The 15546-nt window shown below is 42.4% G+C and overlaps 1 protein-coding gene across 1 annotated transcript in view; it reads right to left on the reverse strand.

Annotated features, from left to right (window-relative positions):
- LOC128460583 (MAM domain-containing glycosylphosphatidylinositol anchor protein 2) overlaps nt 1–15546 on the reverse strand; it is a 168355-nt gene that overhangs the window by 102089 nt on the left and 50720 nt on the right. Inside the window, exon 2 of the mRNA XM_053445826.1 lies at nt 6086–6225. Coding sequence (XP_053301801.1) covers nt 6086–6225 — 140 coding nt within the window. The remainder of the gene's footprint in view (nt 1–6085; nt 6226–15546) is intronic.

Genomic DNA, 15546 nt, shown 5'->3' on the forward strand with positions numbered 1-15546 from the left:
AATAATAATTAATACATTTCCCCAGTACTACCCGTGTGTCTGTCTGATGTCGATAAATTCATTCATGTGCATTGGACAGGGTGGAGTTCAAGGGGAAACTGCACTTTATATGGCAAACTGTGAACACAATAAATGGTTTGAAAAACTAGAAAGATCAAAAACACCATCTGCTAAAGACACCAGCACTGTAGGCTAACTGTCATGGGAGCATCCAAAACAGATCACATAGTCCAATTGGTCTGTATAAAGCGAAATGTCCCAGGGCCCCGGGTCAGCTTATTTGTACTCGCTGACCCGTGGCGCTGTGAGTTGAATCTGGCTGGCCAATAATTGAAACCAAAAAAAAAAGGTGTTTGCAATGTGGTGTTGCTGGCTACTGCAGCCTGGTACTCAAACAAAGTAGTGTGGACATAATGGATGGAGGCCAGGGCAGGGGAGACAGGGGCAGATGGCTTCATCATCAGGGACTCTTTGATGTCCGTTCTCAACATCAAAGACAATGAATAAAGCTGGAACACGGTGACCCTGAACAGATAAAGCTCTATATATGCTCTCCTCATGCAGAGATCAAGGCAAAGGGTTTATGAGTCATTAAGTTTAATGTACAAAGGGCAGAATCTTTGACTTATTTTCAGTATTCATACACAAAGTCCAGTTTCCCCGGCGGATATGTAGATCCGGAGGAGACCCACACAATCCCCGGATTGTCTCTTACTCTTCAGATAACTTTAGTTTTTACCGACTTTGTAAAAGGAACAAGAAGAAGTAGATCCAGTAGATGGCGGTATATACCTTGAAGTTGGTTGCCGCCCGACAATAAACCGAACAAAGACGAAGAAGTTATTTTCAGTATTGATTAATTTATTCACACATTGTCTGTCTAATCACTGAATCATCCAAACTATCAAATGCCAAAAAATACCGAAAACCAGTTGACAATTTGTTGATATTTGTCAATGGGATGGTACCAATGCAAATTATGGTATCAACCAGACTTAGTGTGAATTGTATTTGTAAGTAATATTAACGCAGTATCGTGGAGAGCTGTGTGTGTGTCGCCTGGACGTTTATTCTAAATCTTGTCTGCCTGCAGAATTCACGTTGATTGAAAACAACAATAGCAAATCATCTAATTTGAGAAGTTGATTGCAACTGACGTGTGTGAATTAATCCATCTCAAAACCACTGCACATACACACCACTCATGTGCTCAGACACACAGAGGAGAAACCACAAGGTAGCATTTCTGCTCCATGTGCACAAATGGGGCCCCACGAGCACGGGCCTGTGACGAACCCAATCTCCTCCCTCCCTGTGCACTGGCCACCGCTCAACACTCGCTCTAACGCCAAGTTGACTTTTGATATTATGGAGGTGAGAACAGCCACTGATGGGTCTGCCCTCCCTACGTGCTATCAAGCTGCTCAACACTACGAGTTTGTGACTCCGTTATTGATTATTCAATTAATTGACTCACAATTCCAGCACTTGCTAGAGGTAGATGACACAATATGATAGGGAGATAGAACGGAGTAGAAAGAGAGCTTTAATAAGATATGGAGAGCAGGGAGAGGTTTTCATTTTCCTCTTAATCAATTAATCCTTTAATCTATAATCTGTCCAAAAAAGTGAGGTGGAAATCCGGCAGCCTGACATCTTGCAACTCCTCTCTTTGTCTGAATAAGAGATTGCCGCAGCATTTGCTTGAGACGTTCACATTCCCCACAGGATCGATTGAAGTTACTTTTTTGTTTCCCTAACTTTTCATCCAATGTCATCGCAAGGTCATCAGACTGAGGGAAAACCACTGGACACAACTAATACTTTGTCTTCTCCTTCTCCCCAGAGAGCTACGTCCCACACAGCCTTCCAGTGACCTCTGCACAGTACATCTATGAGAATTCTACTGCATCGCCCCCCCCCTCCCCCAAAAGCCTGCCAGATGCCAACAGTACCAGTCTTCCTCCACAGCCCATAGTAACGCCTTCAAATGCCAAACCCACGGGGCAGCAGTGGAAAAGGACATATTATACGACGTGCGGTTGACTGACAGGGACATATATTTATTTGACAATTATATGGGAAGGCAGACAAGTGTTGCGGCCGCCACTAGTGTGAATTGTGTTTCATTGTACGTGAGTGTGTGTGTGTGTGTGGCTGGAAGCATACAGGACTGGATTGTTAGAAAGCAATCGGGCAGGCAGCAGACAGAGAGATCCACCGCGAGGAGGCTGCTGCCTGGTTGGACCCCATCCAGAGACTCCATCAGTAGGAAGGCCTGATGGCCGTCTATGTAATTTTAGCAGTGTGCATATTGATGGACATTTGAAGACCTAAATGGCGGCGAAATTGCCAACTGCGGCCCCATTTACCCTGTGGCCGGTCCTTTGTGGTGCCAACGTTGGACTTGGCACACCACCACCTCGGCCCAAGTTACCCGGGGGAGCGAGTCGTCTCTAAGTCAGCGAGAGAGAAGGAAATCTGAACAGTGACGATGAAAAAAGTAATCTTGTGATTTGCTAATGCAGAACTAATTTCAGCCATTTACAGGGAGAGACAGAGTAGTGTGACGGCTCCCTCTGAGACAGCAGTCCAGATGGTGAGGGGGGCTTACGTTAATGATGGTATGTAAAAAATAAAAAACTTAATTGAGAATGATTCCATATAGTTAGAGTAATTCTTTTTTTATTATGGATGTAGATTTGGTTATGGACAGTAGGGAGATGTCTCTACCAATGTCAAGGTAAAAGTAAGATGTCCCTTTTAATGCTTTTAGTCACCTATTTATGAAAAAATTTAAAAAGCACTAAAATGGGGATTCCTGACCTAATGATCTAGCAACCCTCAGGCTTCAGTGGTGATGAGTGAACACAGATCTAGAGGTAAGGTATTTAAAGTAAAGTCATTTGAAGATCATCAAACTACACACTGAGTTTCACACTCCTGATTGCACACATCAACCTGTGCCCAGCTCGCATTTTCCATTTAGAACAGTTTTGAGAGAGACCTTGCTTTACTACAGCTGCTCTCAGTCATGCCCTGAACTCCAGGTAGTCTCCAGGCATTCTCCAAGGCACAAGTCAGAGGGAGACCCTCCGGCCCTTTACCGGATTTTTCTCCTGACACCCCGCTAGTAAAAACTGCGATTGTCCAAATCAGAAGGAGATCCTCCGCAGGATTCACTGCGAGCTGGTTGGCGTGACGATGATTCTTCTAACACGCATCGATATATAGTCTTTTCAGCAATACTGAAAAAACTATGTAACTATGCTATGGACCAATAAATAAACATACTTTTTTGTCTGTGTAACTCTGACTCTTGACTCCACTCTGTTCATGTGCATAATACTGGGATGTAGGTTTACGTTTAGTTGAAACTAATCAATGAAGTGCACTGATTAAAACAGCTGGATAAATCTGGACTGACCTCAATCCTGATGGTCATAAATAATTCATCAATTATTAATTGATTCAACTTAATGATATTTTTTGAGAGGGTGGATCAATGTGCTGTTTGAATTAAACACAATATTGGGTGTCTGTTATTTTGCTTGATTCATTAACATCGATGTGTGCAGGCTAAGTAACTGAGTAACTCCTCCCTGCATGATCCAACATAGAGGGGTGTTGAGGGCCAAAAAATGAAGTGGAAGTGGCCAAAAAAATAAAGCGATCAATAAATGCAGCTTTAAATTCACCTCCTTAAAGAGAGAGCATAAATCTCATCACACTGCTCATCGGATTCGACACTGAGAGAAGAGGTTAATGAACCTCCTTGAGCGTGATGACCCCTTCTCCGTCTTTATTGGTATTGGCAGGTCAGGCAGGCAGCTCCTAATGTCGACTGCTAACCTGTGGAGGCTCAGGTGATGATGATGGTTTATATGGTTTTTGGTAAAATGGTAGACTGTTGATTTGTGAGTTTGTGGATAGAAATCAATGACCCTGTCAGGCTACTTTTTGAAACAATTCCATAGAGGCATAGGAATAGAGATACAAATATTTTCCTCGTTCTCAATAACAGTAGGTTTGGGTGGGTGTCATTCTCATCTGATGTTGGGGTAAAAAACATCATGAAACTCACTCTGATGTGCTAAATCATGCTTATTTTGATATGTTAATCAGGATATGCAGAAACCAGGATATGACGATGAATCCTCAATCACCTTGTGTACTTTCAGCCTGTATATGTGACTGTATGTTTACCTTCTTGTTTGTTTGTTTGTTTGCAAGATTATGAAACAACTACAGAAACAATTTAATAGAAAATTGGATTGTGAGACCGGCCAGGCTCCTAGGTCGTATATACAACTCACGTTGTAGCAAATACATATAAACAAATGTTCTGCAGAATTGACGTCTGAGTGTCTATGTATCGATGTGTAGTCCAATAAAAAAGTATGTGCAGAGCAAGTACATGTATAAATCTCCATATTGGTTGTCTGATTAATAAAACGCCCCACCAATTATAAAAGCGTTTGCCCCATTAATCCGGACAGGACAGAGTGAAAAGTGCACTACAACCTTTGCAGAGAGAACAGATTGATTTTTTTTTTCTTCCCACATATGCACTTGAAAGAAATAGAAACTTGACTCAATTAAAAATGTGGAAACTTGGGGCACGGACAGACTCGGAACATGTTTTAGGGATTAATATTTAATTCTAATGAAAGGATGAGCTTTTATCGCTGTATTAACTTGAGTCTTTTCCCCGACGAGGTCACGTACCCTTGTGTTTTCCCACTGACATCACAAAGCCAGCCTTGGGTCCACCATCACCCCAGATAACCTCTTCAGCATCGGAAACCTCTCAGAGTGAGCGTGCGCCGCCCGCGGTCCCAAGACGCGACCAGAGGGGGACAAAGCTGACATATATTCCAAACTTCGGAGCGACATACAGCCGAGGCCCGCTGTGCCGAGGGATCTGCGTGAGTCTCATAATGACTCGGGTTCAAAGGAGATCTTTCCCCTCCTGTCACAGCCTTTTGATCTCCCACTCAGCCATGCCCTCCACCCTTTCCTCCCCTCACTCTGCTGTTCTTCCGACATTCTAATTAAGAGGAAAGACATATAATGAGTGCGAAGATCCCCCCCCCCCCCAACCTCCACACTGACAACAGAAGGAGATGAACGGTGCTCCAGAACCTGTCGCTAATTTAAGAGGCCTCACCTTTTCAACAGACATATAAAGATCAATATGCTCTTTTGCGTTGACGTCCAGAGGGGAAGTGTACAAACTAATGGCTCTGTTTATCGATCAAAGGGGGAATTATATTAATGAATGTAAATGAGCTCGGCCCTGACCGGAGATAGTGCTGAAGTTCCTTGTCATTCGTGTTATCAAGCAAATTGGAAACAACAGTCAATAAAAGTCGGAAAGGTTAGTGTGTGCAAATCCTGCCCGGATTACTGCGAGGACGAAATGTGACGGTTGGGTTATTTACGGCAGAGCTGACATTTCTACCTGCATGGATCACGTTCCTTGGCATTTTGTCGTGGCAAATAGATGGGATCTTGTTTCTGCTGCTCGCCTCCCGTTATTAACATGATTTTTATCCACACATTTGTCTGATTTGGGCGAGAAAAGCAATAAGACAGAGACACAGGGAGAATAAATCAACAGCCCGATGTCTTCAGAAAAGAAAAGTGGAAGGTCTTTTAATTAGATCACATCAGAAAAGTGAATAAAAGAGTTTTGAGGGAGAGTAACTCTCTTTCAGATGCTGAGGACCCATGTGCATTCACATGACCCAGAGTCTCTTCACTGTGGCCTGTTTCTCACTCATTAGGTTTTGTTTTGGCAGCTGTTTCGGGCTGTTTCACGTCGGCACTCTCATTAGACTCGGAAGCTTTCATTATCAACATGCAGGTGCACAATGCAACATAAACCATCAATAATTAAAGGATTAAACTTTTAAGCTGCTGCCACTCAGTGACTTTAATACAGAATTAAATTTAAAAAAGCCGCACAGAAGGAGAGACAGGAGGAGAGATGGGATAAATAACTTGCATGTTGTCCCGTGATTCTCCTGTGCGGCTGCATCTTGGGATTGAAGGGCAGGCGAACGGAGGGCGAGTTACTTACATGTGGCCGCGGATGCCCCGTAACCAAACAGGTGAGCTCAAGGGTCTCTCCCTCTCGGATGGTGTAGACTCTCTCGGTGTGCCGCTCCTCCTCCACATTACAGGCGTGCCCTGAGTGTATAATGCGAACAGTCGGAGGTGCTGCAGAGGGAAGAAAAGGTGAAGAAAAGAGTTAGCATTCTGGTCGTTTGTGAAGGGAGGGAGTAGTTTAGCGTAACAGATGGTATAGAGAAAAAAAGAAGTCGTCTGATTTAAAACAAGGCTCCTTCAGAGCTTGGTGGTCATGTTTGTGCTGAACACAACAGAGAAAATGGATCAGATTTACTTGTATTTGCTTTTGGAGCAAAGTCATTTAATCATTTTAGTATTAAGCACTGCCAGGAAAAATGAGCGTATCCTGGAAATGCAGTTTAAACAAACAAACACAGTAAGCAAACAGTAAAGTGTCTGTCATACAGAGATACTCTCCCTTTTAGATTCTGATCACTGAGAGAACTTACGCATTTATCAACATCTTTATTTGTTTGTTAGTGAAGCATCAATTCAGGTAATAAAGGAATACAATTCAAATACAGGGTTTTTTTTCAGCTGAGCAGGAGCACATCTGACTCCACTCATTTTATGAATTACATCTCGGTCTTGCTCCTGTGCTGCTCAAGTTAATGTTAGCAGCTTTGTTTTGCTTCATATTTAAATCGTTCCAACAATCCAGATCCACAAATACAGAACCGCTGCTTCTTCAAAACACCTGAGCTGTGACCCTGAAAACAGACACCACACGTCGCAACTTGACTTCACTATTTTCTATTGTAGTCACACTTTGTGATTTTCAAGACCTACAAAAGTGTTTTATAGGTGGACTTCTGCTGCCTTATTATCAAATGAGGTGTCATGAGGCCACACAATTTCTTTTCTTGATCTATTTCTGGCACTTTGAGTCAATATTTGACCGTGCAGAATAACCTCGACATTTGCTGATGCAGGATGTAAGAGACTGAAAATAATCTTCACAGAAACAAGTAGATGTGAAGATGTGAGAAGCAGTAACCGACGGATATCACTTCCAATTTGGAGATGACACCCACTTTTGAATCTTTACCTATTTAGCCAGTGTGTGCACTGTGCAGCAACGATTCAAATGCAATGTCAAGTAGATGACCGACTGTAAACAACCAATGGTTAGAGGCAATTTGTTTAAATAGCTCTCCCTATCGTCTCTGCACTGGGAAAATATCTGAATGAATTTTCGACTTAGTTTCATTACAAGTCAAAAGTGTTTAACTGCAAAATGTTACAGAAATCAGTTCTCTTAAAAAGAAAGACAAATTAAGCAGTAATACAAATTGAAAAACACAGAGTTAAAAGTAATAGTGATATTATCTTTCGGACCAATGTCTGAAATTGACATTGATATAATTTCCCAACATTTAAACATTAACCTAAAATATCCTCAGCTGTCATTGGACCATATGGAGTGTGTGTGGTGTCCATGTTTAAACGTTGGATATTAAATTTTGCAACAAATCTCATCTTTTAGCACAATCATTTTAGCATAATGTTCGAAAGTTATGCAATTAGGGATGTAAAACTGCCAGAAACTGCAATATAGGTTAATCACATTCACTACTTTTCACACACTGAAGTGCAAGTTCAGGACTTTAAACTATTCACAGCTGTTCTCACAGCTCTGGGGCTTCTCTCCAACACGTAGTCGACAGAAAGACAGCGAGAGGCAGGAAGGATCTTTAAGTTACACCAACATACAGCGAGACTTAAGGGACAGGGGTTAAACGGAAAGGAGGAATGAGTGATCTGCCTCAAAACGACTCGCTTCCACTGAGCTGTGAAAGCGCCGTTGAATGCAAGCGACCCCTGACAACACCGAGCATCTGTTCAGCGTTTCATTCCTCTCCAACTTGCATGATTTGTGAAGAGGTTTGGGATGAGATGATTTGGGGAGCGGATGCAGGAGATGATTAGGAGGAGGAGAACAAATTGGTGGGGGGAAAGTGAAAAACCAAAAGAAGAAAAGTCAGGCAGAAATCATAAGGAGTGTCGCGTGGCTTTCATGTCGGAGGAGCAGCTTCCTGTGCGGGCCTCTCTCTGCAGACTCAGCCCCGGCAGCAGACTACCTCGATCCAGCCTGCGATGCTAATGAGCATGGCTGCACTCCTTCCTTACACTGCACTGGGAGTCTGGAGCGCAGTGTAGCCTTAACCACTGGTCCCCTCTGTGTTACCGACCGCATTTGTCCCATTCAGCAATGGTAGCTTCATGTCGCAGATTGATGAGCGCCTATACGGATGCTAACCGGCCGCTCATGAAGCATCGTAGGTGCGCACTTGGCCTCGATCCTCTCTGTCTACATTTGGAGATGAATGCAATGTGGTGGAATCCCACAAGGGCGGATAAGGTCTTGAGAAATAGGCTCAGTGTACGGCCGAGTCACGCAAGGCCGCCACTTAAAAAAAAAAAGGGCTTAGAAACGAGACCCCAGGGCACGAGCCAAACAAAGTGCTAATGCCATTCACTCCAATGAGCCAGGATCTCTGCAGCATACTATCAGTCCGGGAGGAATGTAGAGAAACAGCCCATAATTTAATGATCTTCAACTGCCATAGCTGCTGCTGCAACCGTTACACACACACACACAAATATATTTAAACATACACTCAGTTTTTACGCAGAAAAACACTGAGCTTGCAGCGACAAAAGAAAATAACCCTCTCTTAAGCGTACGTAATGAGCACAGTAATGTTCACAAAGTCACACATATAAGATCATTCAGATCACTTGGCCCAAAGCTAAACTCAAACCGCCATCGTTACCACATAATGTCCTCTGTGTTTAGTTTTCATGAAGGCCCTTGATAGTCTCCCGATAGCAGCGACTCGCAGCGATATCCAGAAAAGATATCCCAGAATGGTTAATGACACGATAATGCAGTGGGAATCGCCGGCCGCTTAAAGTGAGACGTCAACGCACTGACAGGTCGGAGATAAAAGACGTCCTGGAAGAGAGGATGCATGTGGTGATCAACGGTTTCAATGCATCACAGCAGGACACACACAGTCGGTGATGCTACTTAACATACCACAGGTTTACTATTTAAACTGGGATTCTCTTCTGTGCAAGAAATTATGTAAAAAATGTGAACCAAGCATATACTCATTTTTGGAACAATTAAGTACTACAGTATTTATTTTGTGCTGCTTTAAATCCATGTTATGTTCAGAGGGGAAGGAAGTAATGATGTATAAAATTGCAACAATTGTTTTTGCAGTGTGAGCTCGCGCCTTATAATAACCTTATCTACTTCAAATTCTAAATTACAGACAAAACAATAAGCATTAATGGATTTGCTACATTTGTTCTTTCTGAATAAACAAGCGGTGTACCTCACACGCTGTACAATACAAGTGTTTGCATTTACAATTCACAAAATGCTCTGTGTTACGGAGCTTATTATGGTTTGGGTCAATTTTGTTTTATTCTTCTTCACTTAATAGTGACTTAGAGTAAAGTCAGAGGAAGATATTCCGAATCCACCCCATATTTGAGTTGTAATACAGATTCCCATTTATTTTACTGCAGTATGCGTAGGACCCAAGGTGAAAGTAGTAAACCAGATAGATTACAACTGATGGAGAGTGAATAATATCTCTGCGAGAGGACACTCTGACTTTCCGACAGAGAGATAAGACACAACAATGGTGTGGAGAGATGAGCCAAGGTTAAAAAACTTGTCCAAAAGTAGCTCCACATGAAGACGTGGCCACTGTGACGTGGGGAGATAATAATGCTCCTTAGCTCAGATTTGATGATGATGACGTTAGAAAATATTTTTATATTTAACGTATATTTAAAATTGTGCATTGTTTCAATATTGCTCAATTTTCTACTCTGCAGAATTAGCTGGAACACAATGGGCTCACATTTATCAAAACATTGCTCTATAGTCCGTCTAGTGGTTAAAAACCACAAAAGGTGCCTTTACGGAAAAGTAAAGTAGCATTATGTACAACATGTACTTGGATGGCACCTTTCAGATTCCTCAATGTCAATAACATTTGTGGAATAGAAGCAAGATCAGCATTTTAGTTCTGTAGCTGGTTCAAATTGAGGTATTTTAAACCATTTTACATGTTAACCATCAATTAATCAATAATCTTTTTTTCTAAGCCACCATCCTCTACTACATCTATCATTAGGAGGCTGCACGCAGAGCAAAAGTATAAGATGTTCGTAGTTCATTTTCACCATCAACAGACATTTATCACAATGGCCTGAAAATGACAACAGAATGTGCGATCTGTGTGCTTTAGTGAGTGTATCCTCATATGTGTACAGACAAAATGATCACAGACTTGCTCCATAGCCCCTCTAGTGGTCAAAAACTCCACAAAAAGAAAAGTGAAGAATCCCTCTGAACTATATGTAGGCCACTTGAAATATCTCCAATAAAAGGTATTCATCATGCAGGATGGCCCCATTCCAACCTTCAATGCATACAGTCAATAATATTATTGGGATATTATTATATATTAAACCAAATAAAAGCATGATCAGTGTGTCAGTGCTGTAAGTGGTTCAAATTGAGGTAATTCCAACAATTTGCAGTGTGTGCGCATGTTTACGGTCAATTAATCAATAATGAATTATTCCAAGCCACCCTCCTCTTCTCCATCTGTCATTAGGAGGCTCCACGCAGAGCAAAATTACAAGATGTTAGGATAGTGAGCGTTCATGTGGGCTGAGCAGCTGAGCAGAGGTCATTTGGGAGCAATGAGCTAAAAAAAACAAGTGTGCTGGTGGCACATTTAGATGTTAATTAGATGTTTTTCCTTTTTTTTCCCCATCCGCCCAGTCAGGGAATTGGCATTGGCATGAGAAGCACATCTGCCACTAACACTGATGTGAAAAGTGGAAAGCAGGAGGGGAGAAAAAAAATAAAATCAATACTTAATATCGAGTGGATCTTTACAGTCAAACTAATGCGGAGTTGTTCTGAAACCGGTCGTTTGTTTGCTCTGCAAGCGATTGTGATTTAACAGCGCTGTTTTAAATGTCGAACAAATGTTGTCATGAACCTGTGGGTTAAGATACATCGTTTGCATAAATGTGCATCTGCGACTGGAGTGTCACTCCCCCGCACTTCCCCACCTATACAGCCATCTGCAGGCGATCACAGAGACACACACACACACACATATACAGCTTCTTGGTGGCTGAAAAAAAAAAAATAAAAAAGGGAGAGAAGCTAAAGGCTGGAAGCAGGCGTCTAAAAATGTGGCTCTATTTTCTTCATTTCATTATCTCATTTCCATAACAGAGACATAATGTTCCTCTGTGCAGAAACACAATGAGAGAATATGAGAGAATGTGCATGTCCATGTGTGCACGTTTGCAAAGTTGTGTTTGAGTGTGCATCGTGTCCTTGTGTTGAAGGAGCAGCTCCCAGTGCAGTGCCTGGCCTTCCTTGGAATCAGTCGGGGTATATGGAGACAGCTTTATCCACTACCGCCAGTGGAAATTAAATTGGATTTGTCTAAAAGCACTCTTGTCACCACGGTTCTGGAGTGGCTGAGTGGCAGAGGGGGTTCTTGGCAGTGGCAGAGATGCTAAATTTGACAAACAAATGAATGTGAAAAAAAAACTCCAGCAGCTGGGGCTCGTTGTCGCTGTGGGTTTAATGTTCTCAGACCAACCCCGGAGGACCACTAACCATATCCTGCTAGTTTTCTGGCTCCGCAATCACCTACGCAGACTGGGCCAGCCGGATAGAGAGTAACAGGAGTGAGAGAGAGAGAGAGAGAGAGACACGCGAGGAGGAAAACATATGCAATCTGCATACGGTAACAATTTAAAAAATAATTGTTTTTGTTATCACACCAAGCTTATTATCGATTCTGTGCCAGGACCACTGGAAATAAACGTCTAGTTGGTTATAAAAGGACTGAGGGGAAAAAGCCAATTTCAGCTGCGTGATAAAGCTGCACAATGCCAACTTAGAAAAAAATGCTCAGTGATAACAGGGAAATAAGTTCAGCGCTGTTAAGCCGCCCAAAACAAAGTCAGCACAGTCATGTTTGAAGTTTGCCATATGCTCTCAAAATGACGGGTTTTTGAAAATAGATTGATCCAACTTGTCAAGTACTGTACGGAAAAACACTGTTTTCACATATGGTCGATGAAGGTTGACGAACACACATTCAAAACATGCTTTGCCAGATCGGCCAGATCGGAATCGAACCCATGGGAGGGCCCAAGCCTCCTATGTGCATTATGCACATTACCAACACATTCAGATGAGCTAGTTGGTGCCCTGTGCTTCGACTTTTTATGAAATATCAAAGCAAATAGCACAGTAAATAACTTTGACAACCATAAGCTGCTGGTCACATCAGGCTAGGTGAGCCTGCAGCAGCATGCAACTATTTCACAGTTCAATCAATCCAAGCCTATATTCAGGAATTACAATTTGTCTCATGGTGCTTAACAAGGTGCGACACACTTTTTCCTTAACCCTCAAGAAAAGCTATCAAAAAACACTCTTAAAAGGGGAAATAAACCTCAGAGAGAGCTACATGTCCCAGAATGGACGGAGGTGCAAAAGATGCTGGAATGTCTCATATAGTGAAACATTATACTCCTTTTCTATTACGCTTAAATATTTTCAGAGCAGTGGTAATTGCTTTTTGTCTACTGGGCAGCAGACACCAATCAACACGTCCAGCAGACATAAAGCCACGTTGGCTTTCTGACAAAATGTCCAACATTCACTCTGCTGTTTTGCCCTATTTTGGTCTGCTAACTCCTAAAGGACATACCTGGCTCTTAAGCTGCCAGACGCTCCACAAATCCAGCATGTAGTAGCTTATCAGAGGTGACCAGATATTATTTAGTGAAAATAACTGGTTCTACTGAAAAGCAGGTTTCCATGAGCAGGGAAAGTAAAACAATCTAGTGGTACAATAAAAAGGATGAGCTAACAGATAATAAAACATCAAGTCTGAGGATATCTGAAGAGTCCAGGATTAGCTCTCTGTGGGTTGATCACCATGTGTGAGTATTTTCGATTCACACACGCTTTGATTCATATAATATTGATTTGTGTACAATTTAATATTCAAAGAAGCATGGTTTATGATTAACTAGAAGATAGGAGACGCCACCATTATCTACTCCTAACATATACTCACAATACTATAATTCCATCATGCCCATACAGCATTAACATAGTTAGATTAATATTATCTTCCCCAAATCTGTCAAGGAGATATTGAATCATATTGCATGTTGATTGTAAATTTGACCTTAAGGGATGTTGTGGTTTAAACAGTATTTGCTGCATCCTCTCAGTTGATGCAGAACATTGCCACACATTACACCAGTGTAAATCCAATGGATTTTAATTTAGAAAATGGTAAAACGTGGTACGTTGCTAGAGGCGCCGCGCACTGAAATCTGTTATTTTCCTCATGCCTCACGCTTTAGAAAATGGAGGCTTTACACTACACCTGGTTCTCGCTGCAGTATAATTGAGAAGCAACCCATCCATGAGGTCATTCATGTGTGTAAAGCCTTGAAATGGTTTGCCAGCAGCACATGCATATTATTACATCAGGCGCTGTCACAGCGTATTGATTACACACTGTAATGCACTCGCATGCACTCCAGGGCCCACACTGTTATTGTAAACGAGACGCCGTATAGATCCGGCTTCGCGCTATCAGCACAGATCATCTATCACCCGGTTTGCACTGTTGAGCTGAAAAACACAGACACTCAGAGGGAGCGGCGACTGCAGCATCACAGAGAACATGTTTGTCCGGCAGAAATTGTTTGTCATTGTTTCAAGCAAAAGAGAAATGTCAGGTGAAAAAAGGGGGACATACAGAATCCTGCTGTAATAATTTAGGTACTTGATGAAAATTGGTTTTCCATAGTTGAAAAGTTTAATTATCTTTTCGTAATTACTCGTTGCTGCCTCATTCAATGGGTCTCCTACACAATGCAAGGTCTGAATGACGTCACCAAAGGTTCACTACACTTCTACAGTGGAAGATACAGACCACGTTATCATCAGCAGTTACCATAGCAACCAAGCCTAATCCAATGGAGCAGGAGAGAAAACAACTGAAGGGAAGTCCGAGCGTCTTCAAGAAATATGCCCTCTGACATTCCTCGAGACAAAAGGAGAGCTAACTGGCCCTCTCAGCAGGACAGAGGTAAAAATAAGTTACAACACGGATTAGGTTAAATAACACCCAAGCTTATATTTGAATGTCCGATAGAAGAGTTCATCAGACAAAAGGAAAGGTACAAAACCACTGTAGGTAAGTTAGAGCCAAGTTAGACTTTGTGAGTATATACCCAGCCTTCTTTCAAGGACAGCCTCAGCTTAGGAATGACATTACGACTCTTAACTTGATAAAGTCTTAATTGCTCCTTCATGCGTCAAGCCTCCAATAAATGCCTCTGCCCAAAACATAATTTGTAGCCTGAGACTTCATTGCTCCAGCTCACAAGATGTGCACCAGACTTCAGTTGAGATAAGTCATTACCACAGCTGAGGGGGCAGTTTGTTCAATCATTCAACAGACACGGGGCACAATGGGAGAACACACAACTGTGCACATCTGTGGCTCTCAGAGGGGCTATTTATAGCTGGGCAATGTAGAGAAAGTACACGCACACACACACAACTTCATTTTGGACAGCCTAACCATGACCTCTTCATACCTAACAACAATTCACATGTTACTTCTTATCTTCACCAGGAGCTCCGAAATTGGATTGTGTCCCATTAGGATCAGGTTCTGGTTGCATGAGGTCTAACGGTGCTGACAAGATCAGCGTATAAACTAGGAAGGAGTCCTACAGAAGTAGCAAAAGCAAGTACACAGCCACACACACACACACACTCCTAGTTACTCTAAAATTAGGCCAGTGTGAACCTGCCACAGCCCTGCTGAGATGGAAAGAGTGGAAAGAGAGATGACTGTAGAGGGTGAAGGTGGGGGAGATTTGGAGGACATATTACTCGGCGCTCCACAGCAGGGGTTATGGTGCTTGACTGCATACAGCTGCATCCATTATGTTCATGCAGGCTTGATGTCGTGCGAGCCGTCTCGAGGAAGTGACACAAACGAGCCGGGTTTCATGTCATGAATTGACTGAAGGCCGTTAGTAGGTGCTTGGTTTTTACTCCAAATCAAATGTTTGAGGTTTTACACTGTGAGGTGCTGTGAGGCGTTTGGCTTGAAGCAGTGCTGTGACTGTGCTGGATCTGTCCATGGTGCTGAAGCGTACAGCCCCTCACACTCCACTAATGCTGGGAGAGCCTGCTGCAGAAGACACTGCAACACCTGCTGCCTACACACAATGTTTGCATCAAAAAAAACAAATCCTGTTGTTTGAGCAGCTATGCCAAAAAAGTGAGTGATGTAAAATCAGCAA

Source organism: Pleuronectes platessa, chromosome 17 (assembly GCF_947347685.1).
Source record: "Pleuronectes platessa chromosome 17, fPlePla1.1, whole genome shotgun sequence".
Taxonomy (NCBI): domain Eukaryota; kingdom Metazoa; phylum Chordata; class Actinopteri; order Pleuronectiformes; family Pleuronectidae; genus Pleuronectes; species Pleuronectes platessa.